We start from the raw sequence: 14,578 nt of genomic DNA, 5'->3' as shown, positions 1-14,578 counted from the left end.
TGGGAGGGCCATTAGCCGAACGTGCTGTCATTTAGTGAGTGAGTCATTTAGGTTTAAATGCCGCCTTTTATGCTTGAGGATTACGCTCAATGGTGCACATTGTATGATTATTGTTGGAGACTGCCATGTTTTTGGTTACTGTTTCATAACATGTAGTAGACAACAATTTTTCTCTACCAACACATTTATCAACAGGACTCCAGTCAGTTATACAACCTTTGAGACCTCACAGCAAAGCTTTCAAATAGTTTTATGGTAGGATTGTTTTGACGAAAATTATGTCTCACGCAATCCCTTCTTCTGGCTTACTTCAAAATGCTTACTTGTTTCGTCAAGTCAACTTCCCTTTTAGGATTTGTTGGTGACAGGTGCCACAGGTGGGTCACTGTCCCCTCACCGTTCTGCAAATACCTGGCATGGTCACTATTTGATCACTATTGTGATGAACAAACGCACGCTGGAATTGCACAGTAGAAAGTATTTTGTTTCTTGTAGTAAGCCATCCAGCATGTCCAGCAAACAGTTTATTGGGATAAACGTCCAGGAGAAATTATTTTCGTTTTCTGGTTTTCACGTTCTGTTGTGAATGAAATTAAACATACAGATTACCAGGACAGTAAGTGCTATTGTGTTAGTCAACTTGGATTTTCTCTCCTGTTGCATTGAGCGGGTGCTATTTGTAGTTTCTGAAGTGAAGGATACCCATCTTGTCGTATGAAATCTTCACACCTGACACTAAGGCTGCAGAGTGTTGTACTGCTCATGCTTGAGATGCAGGCTTGATGCCCAAACTGACGGGACTGTTCCTTGTGGGAGACATCTCCAGATGATGTCAGCACTGTTGCTCACTTGTCATTGGGTCTAATTTCAGATAGTGGTCCAGGTACTGCTTTAAAGTATTGAATAACCCTTCAGCCAAGAAGAGCATGTGTGGCATCTTATCTGTGAGGTAAAAAATCATTAGATGTGTATCCATCTTCCCCCATTAACTGTCTGTTGATGTTATTCACATGGGTGTGACTGCTACAGGTATGTGATGAATGTTATCAAGTTAAAAAGACAGGGCCTAGATTTTCGAGGCTCTCTTAGCGCTAAGATTGTCGTAAGTGCCATACATTAACTTACGACAATCTTAACGCTAACAGTCGTAAGTGCCATTCATTAACATTAACTTACGACTATCTTAGCACTAAGAGGGCTTCGAAAATCTAGGCCCTGGAGGTTACTACTTGCCTCTGTGTGTGTACTCCGGGACAATCAAGTGAGGTGGGCATAGGGTAGGGAAGTGGGCAGGGATGGGACTCTGACAATGTATTCTGGTTTAAGCATATGTTAAATTGAGTTTTTTGTCTGGTTTCAGCAATTTTGTGCATAAGAATATTAAATGTTTATGCGTAAAAATTAGGTTAAGGGTCATTCACATTGAACATGTTGCTCCATACAAATCATCATCGCCCCCCTAGCCATAAATAATGAATGGTCCCTAAAGGCTTAACTACTCTGAATTCCACAACACTACACCTCCACTTTCTGAAGTAAAATCAAGACATTTTATGAAATTAACATTAAATATTTATATTTATTGTCTTCAGTTTATGTATTTACAATGAGTAGAATATAGAATTCACATGTAATGGCATTTTATTCAGTCAAAATTGTTGAAAGAAACACACAGGTTAAAACATTACACATACAGATATTTCCATTATATTCATTTTACTTCTTGTAAGGAGAAAGAATTCAAACATCTCTACTTTGAAAATGATAGTACATATATAAATGACAAAATCATGCTGGTACACATTAAAAGTACAAATAATAGTAATCTGTGCTATATACAAATATCAAAACAGAAGACAGATAATAACACAATCATTAAATGGTATGTACATGCAACTAGATAAATCATTATCCAAAATAATAAATAACAGATAACAAATTTAACAGTCATTGAAACATTTTCCTTACATCAATATAAACTCTTCCTTGTTTTCAAGATCTCCTAGTTCTGTTCATAAAAGAGTTGAACTTGTGGTCCAAATGTATCTTACACTCTTATATTCCTCCCAAAATACTCAAAATTTCCAAAAAATGATTAACATGAAAATATCAACCTGAAAGTCTTTTGCTTAGAATCTGTAAATCATGCAAGAACATTTGTGAGTGCATTCATTTAATGTTGACTATACCAGTTCAATATGATTCAATCTCTATATATGACATGTACCTTTGATAATGTAGAACCAGGAGAATTTGAAAAGCATTAGAGTGGTTAGCAGGATTAACCTAAAATATACTGACAGAAACAAATAAAGGAACACAGGAAAATTCAAGCATTCATTTAATATTTTCCAGTTTTCACCACTAGCTTTGAATAGCGCTGTAGGAGGAGATCTGAGAATAAATAAAGGAACACTTCCATGAAGTGGTGTTCCCTTATTTGTTTCCCTCAGTATATATTGCACCTTCATGACAAGTACATAATATCATTAAAATGGCTTAATTTTTCATTTCTATGCTATGGCTGTCTGACATAAAAGAACTTAGATATATCCACTGAAAATGCTTACTAGTGCTGAAACTGCTGTGCTAGGCTAACAGACAATGTTGTTTGAAATGGAACTACTCAACTGCTACCATGAAAATGCACTTTGATCCTTTCTATGACAGGTCTTTGCAAAACTAACATGAAATATGCCACAGAACAATGCCCTGTATCATCTCCCTTGCATAAGTTCAACAGTAACATCTGTATGCATGGATTTTACTGCATGCAAAATAGACTACATTACAAGGAATACAATTTAAATTAAGAGCTAAGGAAAACTGGTTCTAAGGATTTTAATATCACTTCAGAAATATTCAAAATAAGACAATAAAGGTGCATTTAGCTGAACCTGACAAATCTATTGTGCACTCTACAACAGTGAACAAGTTTGCAATGTGTGAATATTGTAGAAACGAAGGAAGGTACATTGCTATAGTGTATATACAGCATATTTACAGCTTATGGGCTGATGAATTGATGTATCATTCAAAGTCATCATCGGGGTAGAGATCATGTACACATAGGGATTTATTGAGGCCAGTTCAGATGCCAATATTTAGCCTCAATTCTACAGCTCACAGCAGTAAATATTACCCCAAATTGGAACAAAATAAATTCCAGTCCACTTTATGAAATTTGTAACTCAAATATTATGGCTTTGCCATGGTGAATGTTACTGATAACAGGACTAGTAGAGAGGAGTCTTTATCACTGGATTTACATTACTGCCTTTACTGCAGTGATGTATTTAAGAACATACAAATTTAAAAGTAAATCTCAATAACAAAACAAGACTAACATTTGATCACAATATGTCTGCGAAGGGCACACAGCTTGGATTCCAAGATAATGCCTTGATAAGCAGCTACTCCATGCTTGAAATAAATATGAATGAAAATTCCAATTCACAACCTCCATATGGACAGCAACCCACACTGTTTTTGTACAGCTTAGGTAACACTTTAACACTGTTTGCATTCATCAAGGGCACTAATAAAACTAAAATATACTACATTCCTTAAAGGTGAGCTCTCTACTGGGCAAAAAAATGGACATGTGATCAATTAAAAGACAACCCTATAAGACAGAGGTGCACCCTTCTCGATGAAAAGATCTTGGGCTTTTTTACTTCAAACTCAGATGAAAATATTTGTTAACTAAACGGTTTTAGTTTCAACCATAACAGAAGAAGTAAAAATGTCTAGCCTCCATTGCTGTAAAAGGTCATAAGCCTGTCAGGGTTTCTTTGTCTGCTTCTCTCTTGGCATCATTTCCAGTGTACCTCAGCGTTGGGATAGGACAATTACTCACTGAGTTCACTGTTCTGAAACAGATTACCTGATGCATGCAGGCTTTGAAATAATGGTTAAAGTTGAAGACTGACATGAGCACAACACAACAAACCACACAGGATTATTGCTGCTCCTATCTGGAACAGTCAATCAGATATTATCCAAACATGCCACTGTATCTACTCCTCTGTCATGTACAAAGGATAACACATTACACAAGTTTCACCTTATATAGGGACACCCATGGATTCTTCAAGTCACTGACTGCCATCATGATTCCTCAGTCATGGAAATCCCTATGCCATGAAATGACTGCAACTCAAAATCTCCTACTGCTCTTCATACAATACACAATTCTTGCCAAAAGATGACTCATACACATGACATGAAGTCCAGCTCACTCATCAAACATGATGTGATGAGATGAGACCAGTTTCAAGTGATGCCATTGAAGCAGTCAGCAAGTCACAGCAGTCACAGCAACAAATATGCGGCACCTATGGTGAAGTCCCAAGGTAATGCACCGGGCTGGATAGGTTCTGTTGTGACGTAGAAGACTGGCTGTCTGAAGTTAAGTCCCAAGGTAATATACTGAGCTGGATAGGTTCTGTTGTGAAGAAGAATGGTTGTCTGAAGTTAAGTCCCAAGGTGATACACTGGGCGGGGCAGGTTCTGTTGTGAAGAAGAATGGTTGTCTGTAGTTATGTTCCAAGGTAATGCACCGGGCTGGATAGGTTCTGTTGTGAAGAAGAATGGTTGTCTGTAGTTATGTTCCAAGGTAATACACTGGGCTGGGCAGGTTCTGTTGTGAAGAAGAATGGTTGTCTGTAGTTATGTTCCAAGGTAATACACTGGGCTGGGCAGGTTCTGTTGTGAAGAAGACTGGTTGTCTGTAGTTATGTTCCAAGGTAATATACTGAGGCTGGATAGGTTCTGTTGTGAAGAAGAATGGTTGTCTGTAGTTATGTTCCAAGGTAATATACTGGGCTGGATAGGTTCTGTTGTGAAGAAGAATGGTTGTCTGAAGTTAAGTCCCAAGGTAATATACTGAGATGGGCAGATTCTGTTGTGAAGAAGAATGGTTGTCTGTAGTTATGTTCCAAGGTAATATACTGAGCTGGGTAGGTTCTGTTGTGAAGAAGAATGGTTGTCTGTAGTTATGTTCCAAGGTAATATACTGGGCAGGTTCTGTTGTGAAGAAGGTTCTGTTCTGTTGTGAAGAAGAATGGTTGTCTGAAGTTAAGTCCCAAGGTAATGCACTGGGCTGGATAGGTTCTGTTGTGAAGAAGAATGGTTGTCTGTAGTTATGTTCCAAGGTAATATACTGAGATGGGCAGGTTCTGTTGTGAAGAAGAATGGTTGTCTGTAGTTATGTTCCAAGGTCATATACTGAGATGGGCAGGTTCTGTTGTGAAGAAGAATGGTTGTCTGTAGTTATGTTCCAAGGTAATATACTGAGCTGGGTAGGTTCTGTTGTGAAGAAGAATGGTTGTCTGTAGTTATGTTCCAAGGTAATACACTGGGCGGGGCAGGTTCTGTTGTGAAGAAGAATGGTTGTCTGTAGTTATGTCCCAAGGTAATGCACCAGGCTGGATAGGTTCTGTTGTGACGTAGAAGACTGGCTGTCTGAAGTTAAGTCTCAACGTAATATACTGAGCTGGGTAGGTTCTGTTGTTCTGCTGAAATTGTGCTGTCTGAATTAAAGCCCCATTGCATAAACTGGTCTGGGACTATTCTAATCACAGTTCACTGTTTATCACACATTATGCTCTCATCATGAGACCTTAGATCTCAGGGAACTTTGCTCTAATAGCAGCCAGCTGAAAAACATAAAAACAGACAATAAGTTAAACATACTAAAACTGGAAAAAAACATTTCAACTTCAGGTTATTTGGATGTGTCCTAGCCCCACTTGAACAAAGTCATCGTAACATCTTATGATAGACTTAGTTGTAGTTGAAACTGAAACAAGAAGACTAAGTCATCAATATCCCCCTCAACGGTAAAATACTCTTTATGAATATGTCTACCAGTTATGATTATGTCAAATGTTTTGGAGTGTATACACCAAAGTGGAAGGAGAGTATTGAAAGGTTTTTAAGATCTGCTCCAGAGAGGAGCACTACCATCAAATTCAGTTGAAGCCTAACTTGTTGCCATGGAAATGCAACAAGATGACATCCTCATAGTCTCGTTTCCATGGAAACAGCAAAAAATAAAATTCATATCTGGGTCTAAACCCCAAAAGGCACATCTTGGGATCATGCTTGACATATGTACCAAGGATGATAAAGCTAGCATGTATAGTTTGGGAGATCTGCTCCGGACAAGATGACATCCTCATAGTTACAGCCTAAGTCATGTTTCCACGGAAACAGCAAAAAATAAAATTCGCATCTGGGTCGAACCCCCAAAAGGCACATCTAGGGATCATGGTTGACATGTGTACCAATAGTTTAGGAGATAAGCTTCGGACAAAGTGTGACGGATGCACGGACAGACACACGGACGGACTGATGGAACTCTTTTCTATATCCCCTGCAACTTCGTTGTTGTGGGGGATAATACACTTCTTCTATTAGTTGTAGTACAAAATTATGATGATTGATCTGATCAACCCATGGATTATATATATATATCATGGATACTGTGTCACCTCTTCAGTAACAAGTGAGACCAAGTGTCAGTAGAAGTAACCATGAACATGTCACTCACCTCCTTCTCTGCCATCTTCTTCTTTGTGAGCATGATCTGCGCCTTCTGCATGTCCCCAATCTTGGCTAGTTGCCGTGCATCTGTCTCATAGGACGGCATTTCCTCTTTCACCACTTCAACATATGCTGCAAAATACACATACATCTGTATCAAACTGCCGAAAAAAACTTTTCCATCAACACACGCTGTGAGAGAAAGCATATCATTTCAGTTTGATGAAATCAGTCATTAATTAAACCACAACACCAAAGTCTATGAAATTTCTTTTCAATCAATAATCAATACACTAAAACAAAAATATACTGAAAATACTTCAGCAGGATCGGAAGTTTTGGCAATAGACTGTGAAATAAATGTCCCGTTTTTGAATCTCGGGCAGGTCAAAGTTCAGCCATGTTTTCCATTGGAGGCATGTATCATGTGTATACTAGATGTCAAAATGTTTTGTTTGTTTGTTGTTTAAGGCCATCATGACAAGCATACACCTAGTTTCAAGGCCTGATTACCATCCATCTGTTCAATCCCAAACTAACCATGTCAGCTAAGACATGCAGAGTTGAGAGTGATTGTGTTGAGAGTACGTTGAGGATGAGCATCTTGGGTGTAAGAATGTAGACTCAGTATGCAGTATGCTGCTAGTATGTACCTAGCCAAGCTTCTTTCCCTCCTTCACGTAATTTCTTCTGTTGCAGCTCAATCTTCTCGCCCAGCAGTGCACTCTTGTGTTTGAGAGTCTGGGTCTGGGTCACACTCAGGCTGTCTTTCAGGTAGGATATCTGAAACATTGTGTCTGAAACATTAGCAGACTACACAGATATCTGAAACATTGTGTCCGAAACATTAGCAGACTACACAGATATCTGAAACATTGTGTCCGAAACATTAGCAGACTACACAGATATCTGAAACATTGTGTCCGAAACATTAGCAGACTACACAGATATCTGAAACATTGTGTCCCATACATTAGCAGACTACACAGATATCTGAAACATTGTGTCCCATACATTAGCAGACCACACAGATATCTGATACATCGTGTCCCATACATTCGCAGACCACACAGATATCTGATACATTGTGTCACATACATTAGCAGACCACACAGATATCTGAAACATTGTGTTCCATACATTAGCAGACTACACAAATATCTGAAACATTGTGTCCCATACATTAGCAGACTACACAGATATCTGAAACATTGTGTCCAAACATTAGCAGACCACACAGATATCTGAAACATTGTGTCCCATACATTAGCAGACCACACAGATATCTGAAACATTGTGTTCCATACATTAGCAGACTACACAAATATCTGAAACATTGTGTCCCATACATTAGCAGACTACACAGATATCTGAAACATTGTGTCCGAAACATTAGCAGACCACACAGATATCTGAAACATTGTGTCCCATACATTAGCAGACCACACAGATATCTGAAACATTGTGTCCCATACATTAGCAGACTACACAGATATCTGAAACATTGTGTCCCATACATTAGCAGACTACACAGATATCTGAAACATTGTGTCCGAAACATTAGCAGACCACACAGATATCTGAAACATTGTGTCCGAAACATTAGCAGACCACACAGATATCTGAAACATTGTGTCCGAAACATTAGCAGACCACACAGATATCTGAAACATTGTGTCCGAAACATTAGCAGACTACACAGATATCTGAAACATTGTGTCCGAAACATTAGCAGACTACACAGATATCTGAAACATTGTGTCATTAGCAGACTACACAGATATCTGAAACATTGTGTCCGAAACATTAGCAGACTACACAGATATCTGAAACATTGTGTCCGAAACATTAGCAGACTACACAGATATCTGAAACATTGTGTTATATACATTAGCAGACTACACAGATATCTGACACATAGTGTCACATACATTAGCAGACCACACAGATATCTGATACATCGTGTCCCATACATACGCAGAGACCACACTGATACATTGTGTCACATACATTAGCAGACCACACAGATATCTGAAACATTGTGTTCCATACATTAGCAGACTACACAGATATCTGAAACATTGTGTTACATACATTAGCAGACCACACAGATATCTGAAACATTGAGTCACATACATTAGAAGACTACACAGATATTTGAAACATTGTGTCACATACATTAGCAGACTACACAGATATCTGAAACATTGTGTCCGAAACATTAGCAGACTACACAGATATCTGAAACATTGTGTCCGAAACATTAGCAGACCACACAGATATCTGAAACATTGTGTCCGAAACATTAGCAGACTACACAGATATCTGAAACATTGTGTCCGAAACATTAGCAGACCACACAGATATCTGAAACATTGTGTCCGAAACATAAGCAGACTACACAGATATCTGAAACATTGTGTCCGAAACATTAGCAGACTACACAGATATCTGAAACATTGTGTCCGAAACATTAGCAGACTACACAGATATCTGAAACATTGTGTCCGAAACATTAGCAGACTACACAGATATCTGAAACATTGTGTTATATACATTAGCAGACTACACAGATATCTGACACATAGTGTCACATACATTAGCAGACCACACAGATATCTGATACATCGTGTCCCATACATACGCAGACCACACAGATATCTGATACATTGTGTCACATACATTAGCAGACCACACAGATATCTGAAACATTGTGTTCCATACATTAGCAGACCACACAGATATCTGAAACATTGTGTTACATACATTAGCAGACCACACAGATATCTGAAACATTGAGTCACATACATTAGAAGACTACACAGATATTTGAAACATTGTGTCACATACATTAGCAGACTACACAGATATCTGAAACATTGTGTCCCATACATTAGCAGACCACACAGATATCTGAAACATTGTGTTCGAAACATTAGCAGACTACACAGATATCTGAAACATTGTGTCCCATACATTAGCAGCCCACACAGATATTAGCAGGCCACACAGAAATCTGTAACACTGTCGCACATACAGGAGCATTCCACACAGAAATGTAACACTGTCTCACATACAGGAGCAGACCACACAGAAATGTAACACTGTCTCACATACAGGAGCAGACCACACAGAAATGTAACACTGTCTCACATACAGGAGCAGACAACACAGAAATGTAACACTGTCTCACATACAGGAGCAAGCTACACAGAAATGTAACACTGTCTCACATACAGGAACAGACCACACAGAAAGGTAACACTGTCTCACATACAGGAGCAGACCACACAGAAATGTAACACTGTCTCACATACAGGAGCAAGCTACACAGAAATGTAACACTGTCTCACATACAGGAGCAGACAACACAGAAATGTAACACTGTCTCACATACAGGAGCAGACCACACAGAAATGTAACACTGTCTCACATACAGGAGCAGACCACACAGAAATGTAACACTGTCTCACATACAGGAGCAGACCACACAGAAATGTAACACTGTCTCACATACAGGAGCAGACAACACAGAAATGTAACACTGTCTCACATACAGGAGCAGACCACACAGAAATGTAACACTGTCTCACATACAGGAGCAGACCACACAGAAATGTAACACTGTCTCACATACAGGAGCAGACCACACAGAAATGTAACACTGTCTCACATACAGGAGCAGACCACACAGAAATGTAACACTGTCTCACATACAGGAGCAGACCACACAGAAATGTAACACTGTCTCACATACAGGGCAGACCACACAGAAATGTAACACTGTCTCACATACAGGAGCAGACCACACAGAAATGTAACACTGTCTCACATACAGGGCAGACCACACAGAAATGTAACACTGTCTCACATACAGGGCAGCCACACAGAAATGTAACACTGTCTCACATACAGGAGCAGACCACACAGAAATGTAACACTGTCTCACATACAGGAGCAGACCACACAGAAATGTAACACTGTCTCACATACAGGAGCAGACCACACAGAAATGTAACACTGTCTCACATACAGGAGCAGACCACACAGAAATGTAACACTGTCTCACATACAGGAGCAGACCACACAGAAATGTAACACTGTCTCACATACAGGAGCAGACCACACAGAAATGTAACACTGTCTCACATACAGGAGCAGACCACACAGAAATGTAACACTGTCTCACATACAGGAGCAGACCACACAGAAATGTAACACTGTCTCACATACAGGAGCAGACCACACAGAAATGTAACACTGTCTCACATACAGGAGCAGACCACACAGAAATGTAACACTGTCTCACATACAGGAGCAGACCACACAGAAATGTAACACTGTCTCACATACAGGAGCAGACCACACAGAAATGTAACACTGTCTCACATACAGGAGCAAGCTACACAGAAATGTAACACTGTCTCACATACAGGAGCAGACCACACAGAAATGTAACACTGTCTCACATACAGGAGCAGACCACACAGAAATGTAACACTGTCTCACATACAGGAGCAGACCACACACAGAAATGTAACACTGTCTCACATACAGGAGCAGACCACACAGAAATGTAACAATGTCTCACATACAGGAGCATTCCACACAGAAATGTAACACTGTCTCACATACAGGAGCAGACCACACAGAAATGTAACACTGTCTCACATACAGGAGCAGACCACACAGAAATGTAACACTGTCTCACATACAGGAGCAGACCACACAGAAATGTAACACTGTCTCACATACAGGAGCATTCCACACAGAAATGTAACACTGTCTCACATACAGGAGCAGACCACACAGAAATGTAACACTGTCTCACATACAGGAGCAGACCACACAGAAATGTAACACTGTCTCACATACAGGAGCAGACCACACAGAAATGTAACACTGTCTCACATACAGGAGCATTCCACACAGAAATGTAACACTGTCTCACATACAGGAGCATTCCACACAGAAATGTAACACTGTCTCACATACAGGAGCAGACCACACAGAAATGTAACACTGTCTCACATACAGGAGCAGACCACACAGAAATGTAACAATGTCTCACATACAGGAGCATTCCACACAGAAATGTAACACTGTCTCACATACAGGAGCAGACCACACAGAAATGTAACACTGTCTCACATACAGGAGCAGACCACACAGAAATGTAACACTGTCTCACATACAGGAGCAGACCACACAGAAATGTAACACTGTCTCACATACAGGAGCAGACCACACAGAAATGTAACACTGTCTCACATACAGGAGCATTCCACACAGAAATGTAACACTGTCTCACATACAGGAGCATTCCACACAGAAATGTAACACTGTCTCACATACAGGAGCAGACCACACAGAAATGTAACACTGTCTCACATACAGGAGCAGACCACACAGAAATGTAACACTGTCTCACATACAGGAGCAGACAACACAGAAATGTAACACTGTCTCACATACAGGAGCATTCCACACAGAAATGTAACACTGTCTCACATACAGGAGCATTCCACACAGAAATGTAACACTGTCTCACATACAGGAGCAGACCACACAGAAATGTAACACTGTCTCACATACAGGAGCAGACCACACAGAAATGTAACACTGTCTCACATACAGGAGCATTCCACACAGAAATGTAACAATGTCTCACATACAGGAGCAGACCACACAGAAATGTAACACTGTCTCACATACAGGAGCAGACCACACAGATATGTAACACTGTCTCACATACAGGAGCAGACAACACAGAAATGTAACAATGTCTCACATACAGGAGCATTCCACACAGAAATGTAACACTGTCTCACATACAGGAGCATTCCACACAGAAATGTAACACTGTCTCACATACAGGAGCAGACCATACAGAAATGTAACACTGTCTCACATACAGGAGCAGACCACACAGAAATATAACACTGTCTCACATACAGGAGCATTCCACACAGAAATGTAACACTGTCTCACATACAGGAGCAGACCACACAGAAATGTAACACTGTCTCACATACAGGAGCATTCCACACAGAAATGTAACACTGTCTCACATACAGGAGCATTCCACACAGAAATGTAACACTGTCTCACATACAGGAGCAGACCACACAGAAATGTAACACTGTCTCACATACAGGAGCAGACCACACAGAAATGTAACACTGTCTCACATACAGGAGCAGACAACACAGAAATGTAACACTGTCTCACATACAGGAGCATTCCACACAGAAATGTAACACTGTCTCACATACAGGGAGCATTCCACACAGAAATGTAACACTGTCTCACATACAGGAGCAGACCACACAGAAATGTAACACTGTCTCACATACAGGAGCAGACAACACAGAAATGTAACACTGTCTCACATACAGGAGCATTCCACACAGAAATGTAACAATGTCTCACATACAGGAGCAGACCACACAGAAATGTAACACTGTCTCACATACAGGAGCAGACCACACAGATATGTAACACTGTCTCACATACAGGAGCAGACAACACAGAAATGTAACAATGTCTCACATACAGGAGCATTCCACACAGAAATGTAACACTGTCTCACATACAGGAGCATTCCACACAGAAATGTAACACTGTCTCACATACAGGAGCAGACCACACAGAAATGTAACACTGTCTCACATACAGGAGCAGACCACACAGAAATGTAACAATGTCTCACATACAGGAGCAGACCACAAAGACATGTAACACTGTCTCACATACAGGAGCAGACCATACAGAAATGTAACACTGTCTCACATACAGGAGCAGACCACACAGAAATGTAACACTGTCTCACATACAGGAGCAGACCACACAGAAATGTAACACTGTCTCACATACAGGAGCAAGCTACACAGAAATGTAACACTGTCTCACATACAGGAGCATTCCACACAGAAATGTAACACTGTCTCACATACAGGAGCAGACCACACATAAATGTAACACTGTCTCACATACAGGAGCAGACCATACAGAAATGTAACACTGTCTCACATACAGGAGCAGACAACACAGAAATGTAACAATGTCTCACATACAGGAGCAGACCACACAGAAATGTAACACTGTCTCACATAGAGGAGCAGGCCACACAGAAATGTAACAATGTCTCACATACAGGAGCAGACACACAGAAATGTAACACTGTCTCACATACAGGGAGCAAGCTACACAGAAATGTAACACTGTCTCACATACAGGAGCAGACCACACAGAAATGTAACACTGTCTCACATACAGGAGTAGACCACACAGAAATGTAACACTGTCTCACATACAGGAGCAGACAACACAGAAATGTAACAATGTCTCACATACAGGAGCATTCCACACAGAAATGTAACACTGTCTCACATACAGGAGCATTCCACACAGAAATGTAACACTGTCTCACATACAGGAGCAGACCACACAGAAATGTAACACTGTCTCACATACAGGAGCAGACCACACAGAAATGTAACAATGTCTCACATACAGGAGCATTCCACACAGAAATGTAACACTGTCTCACATACAGGAGCAGACCATACAGAAATGTAACACTGTCTCACATACAGGAGCAGACCACACAGAAATATAACACTGTCTCACATACAGGAGCATTCCACACAGAAATGTAACACTGTCTCACATACAGGAGCAGACCACACAGAAATGTAACAATGTCTCACATACAGGAGCATTCCACACAGAAATGTAACACTGTCTCACATACAGGAGCAGACCATACAGAAATGTAACACTGTCTCACCTACAGGAGCAGACCACACAGAAATGTAACACTGTCTCACATACAGGAGCATTCCACACAGAAATGTAACACTGTCTCACATACAGGAGCATTCCACACAGAAATGTAACACTGTCTCACATACAGGAGCAGACCAAAATGTAACACTGTCTCACATACAGGAGCAGACCACACAGAAATGTAACAATGTCTCACATACAGGAGCAGACCACACAGAAATGTAACACTGTCTCACAT

General features: G+C 40.3%; 1 protein-coding gene across 1 annotated transcript in view; it reads right to left on the bottom strand.

The window, feature by feature from the left end:
• Positions 1 to 5,052: 5,052 nt before the first annotated feature.
• LOC124258517 (coiled-coil and C2 domain-containing protein 1-like) overlaps positions 5,053 to 14,578 on the bottom strand; it is a 64,014-nt gene continuing 54,488 nt past the window's right edge. Inside the window, 3 exon segments of the mRNA XM_046692589.1 lie at positions 5,053 to 5,660; positions 6,557 to 6,681; positions 7,203 to 7,332. Coding sequence (XP_046548545.1) covers positions 5,625 to 5,660; positions 6,557 to 6,681; positions 7,203 to 7,332 — 291 coding nt within the window. The 3' untranslated portion in view covers positions 5,053 to 5,624.

This window comes from Haliotis rubra, unplaced genomic scaffold (genome assembly GCF_003918875.1).
Source record: "Haliotis rubra isolate DU_JTF1 unplaced genomic scaffold, ASM391887v1 Scf696, whole genome shotgun sequence".
In the NCBI taxonomy this organism is placed as follows: domain Eukaryota; kingdom Metazoa; phylum Mollusca; class Gastropoda; order Lepetellida; family Haliotidae; genus Haliotis; species Haliotis rubra.
This window is presented reverse-complemented; position numbering and strand designations above follow the sequence as displayed.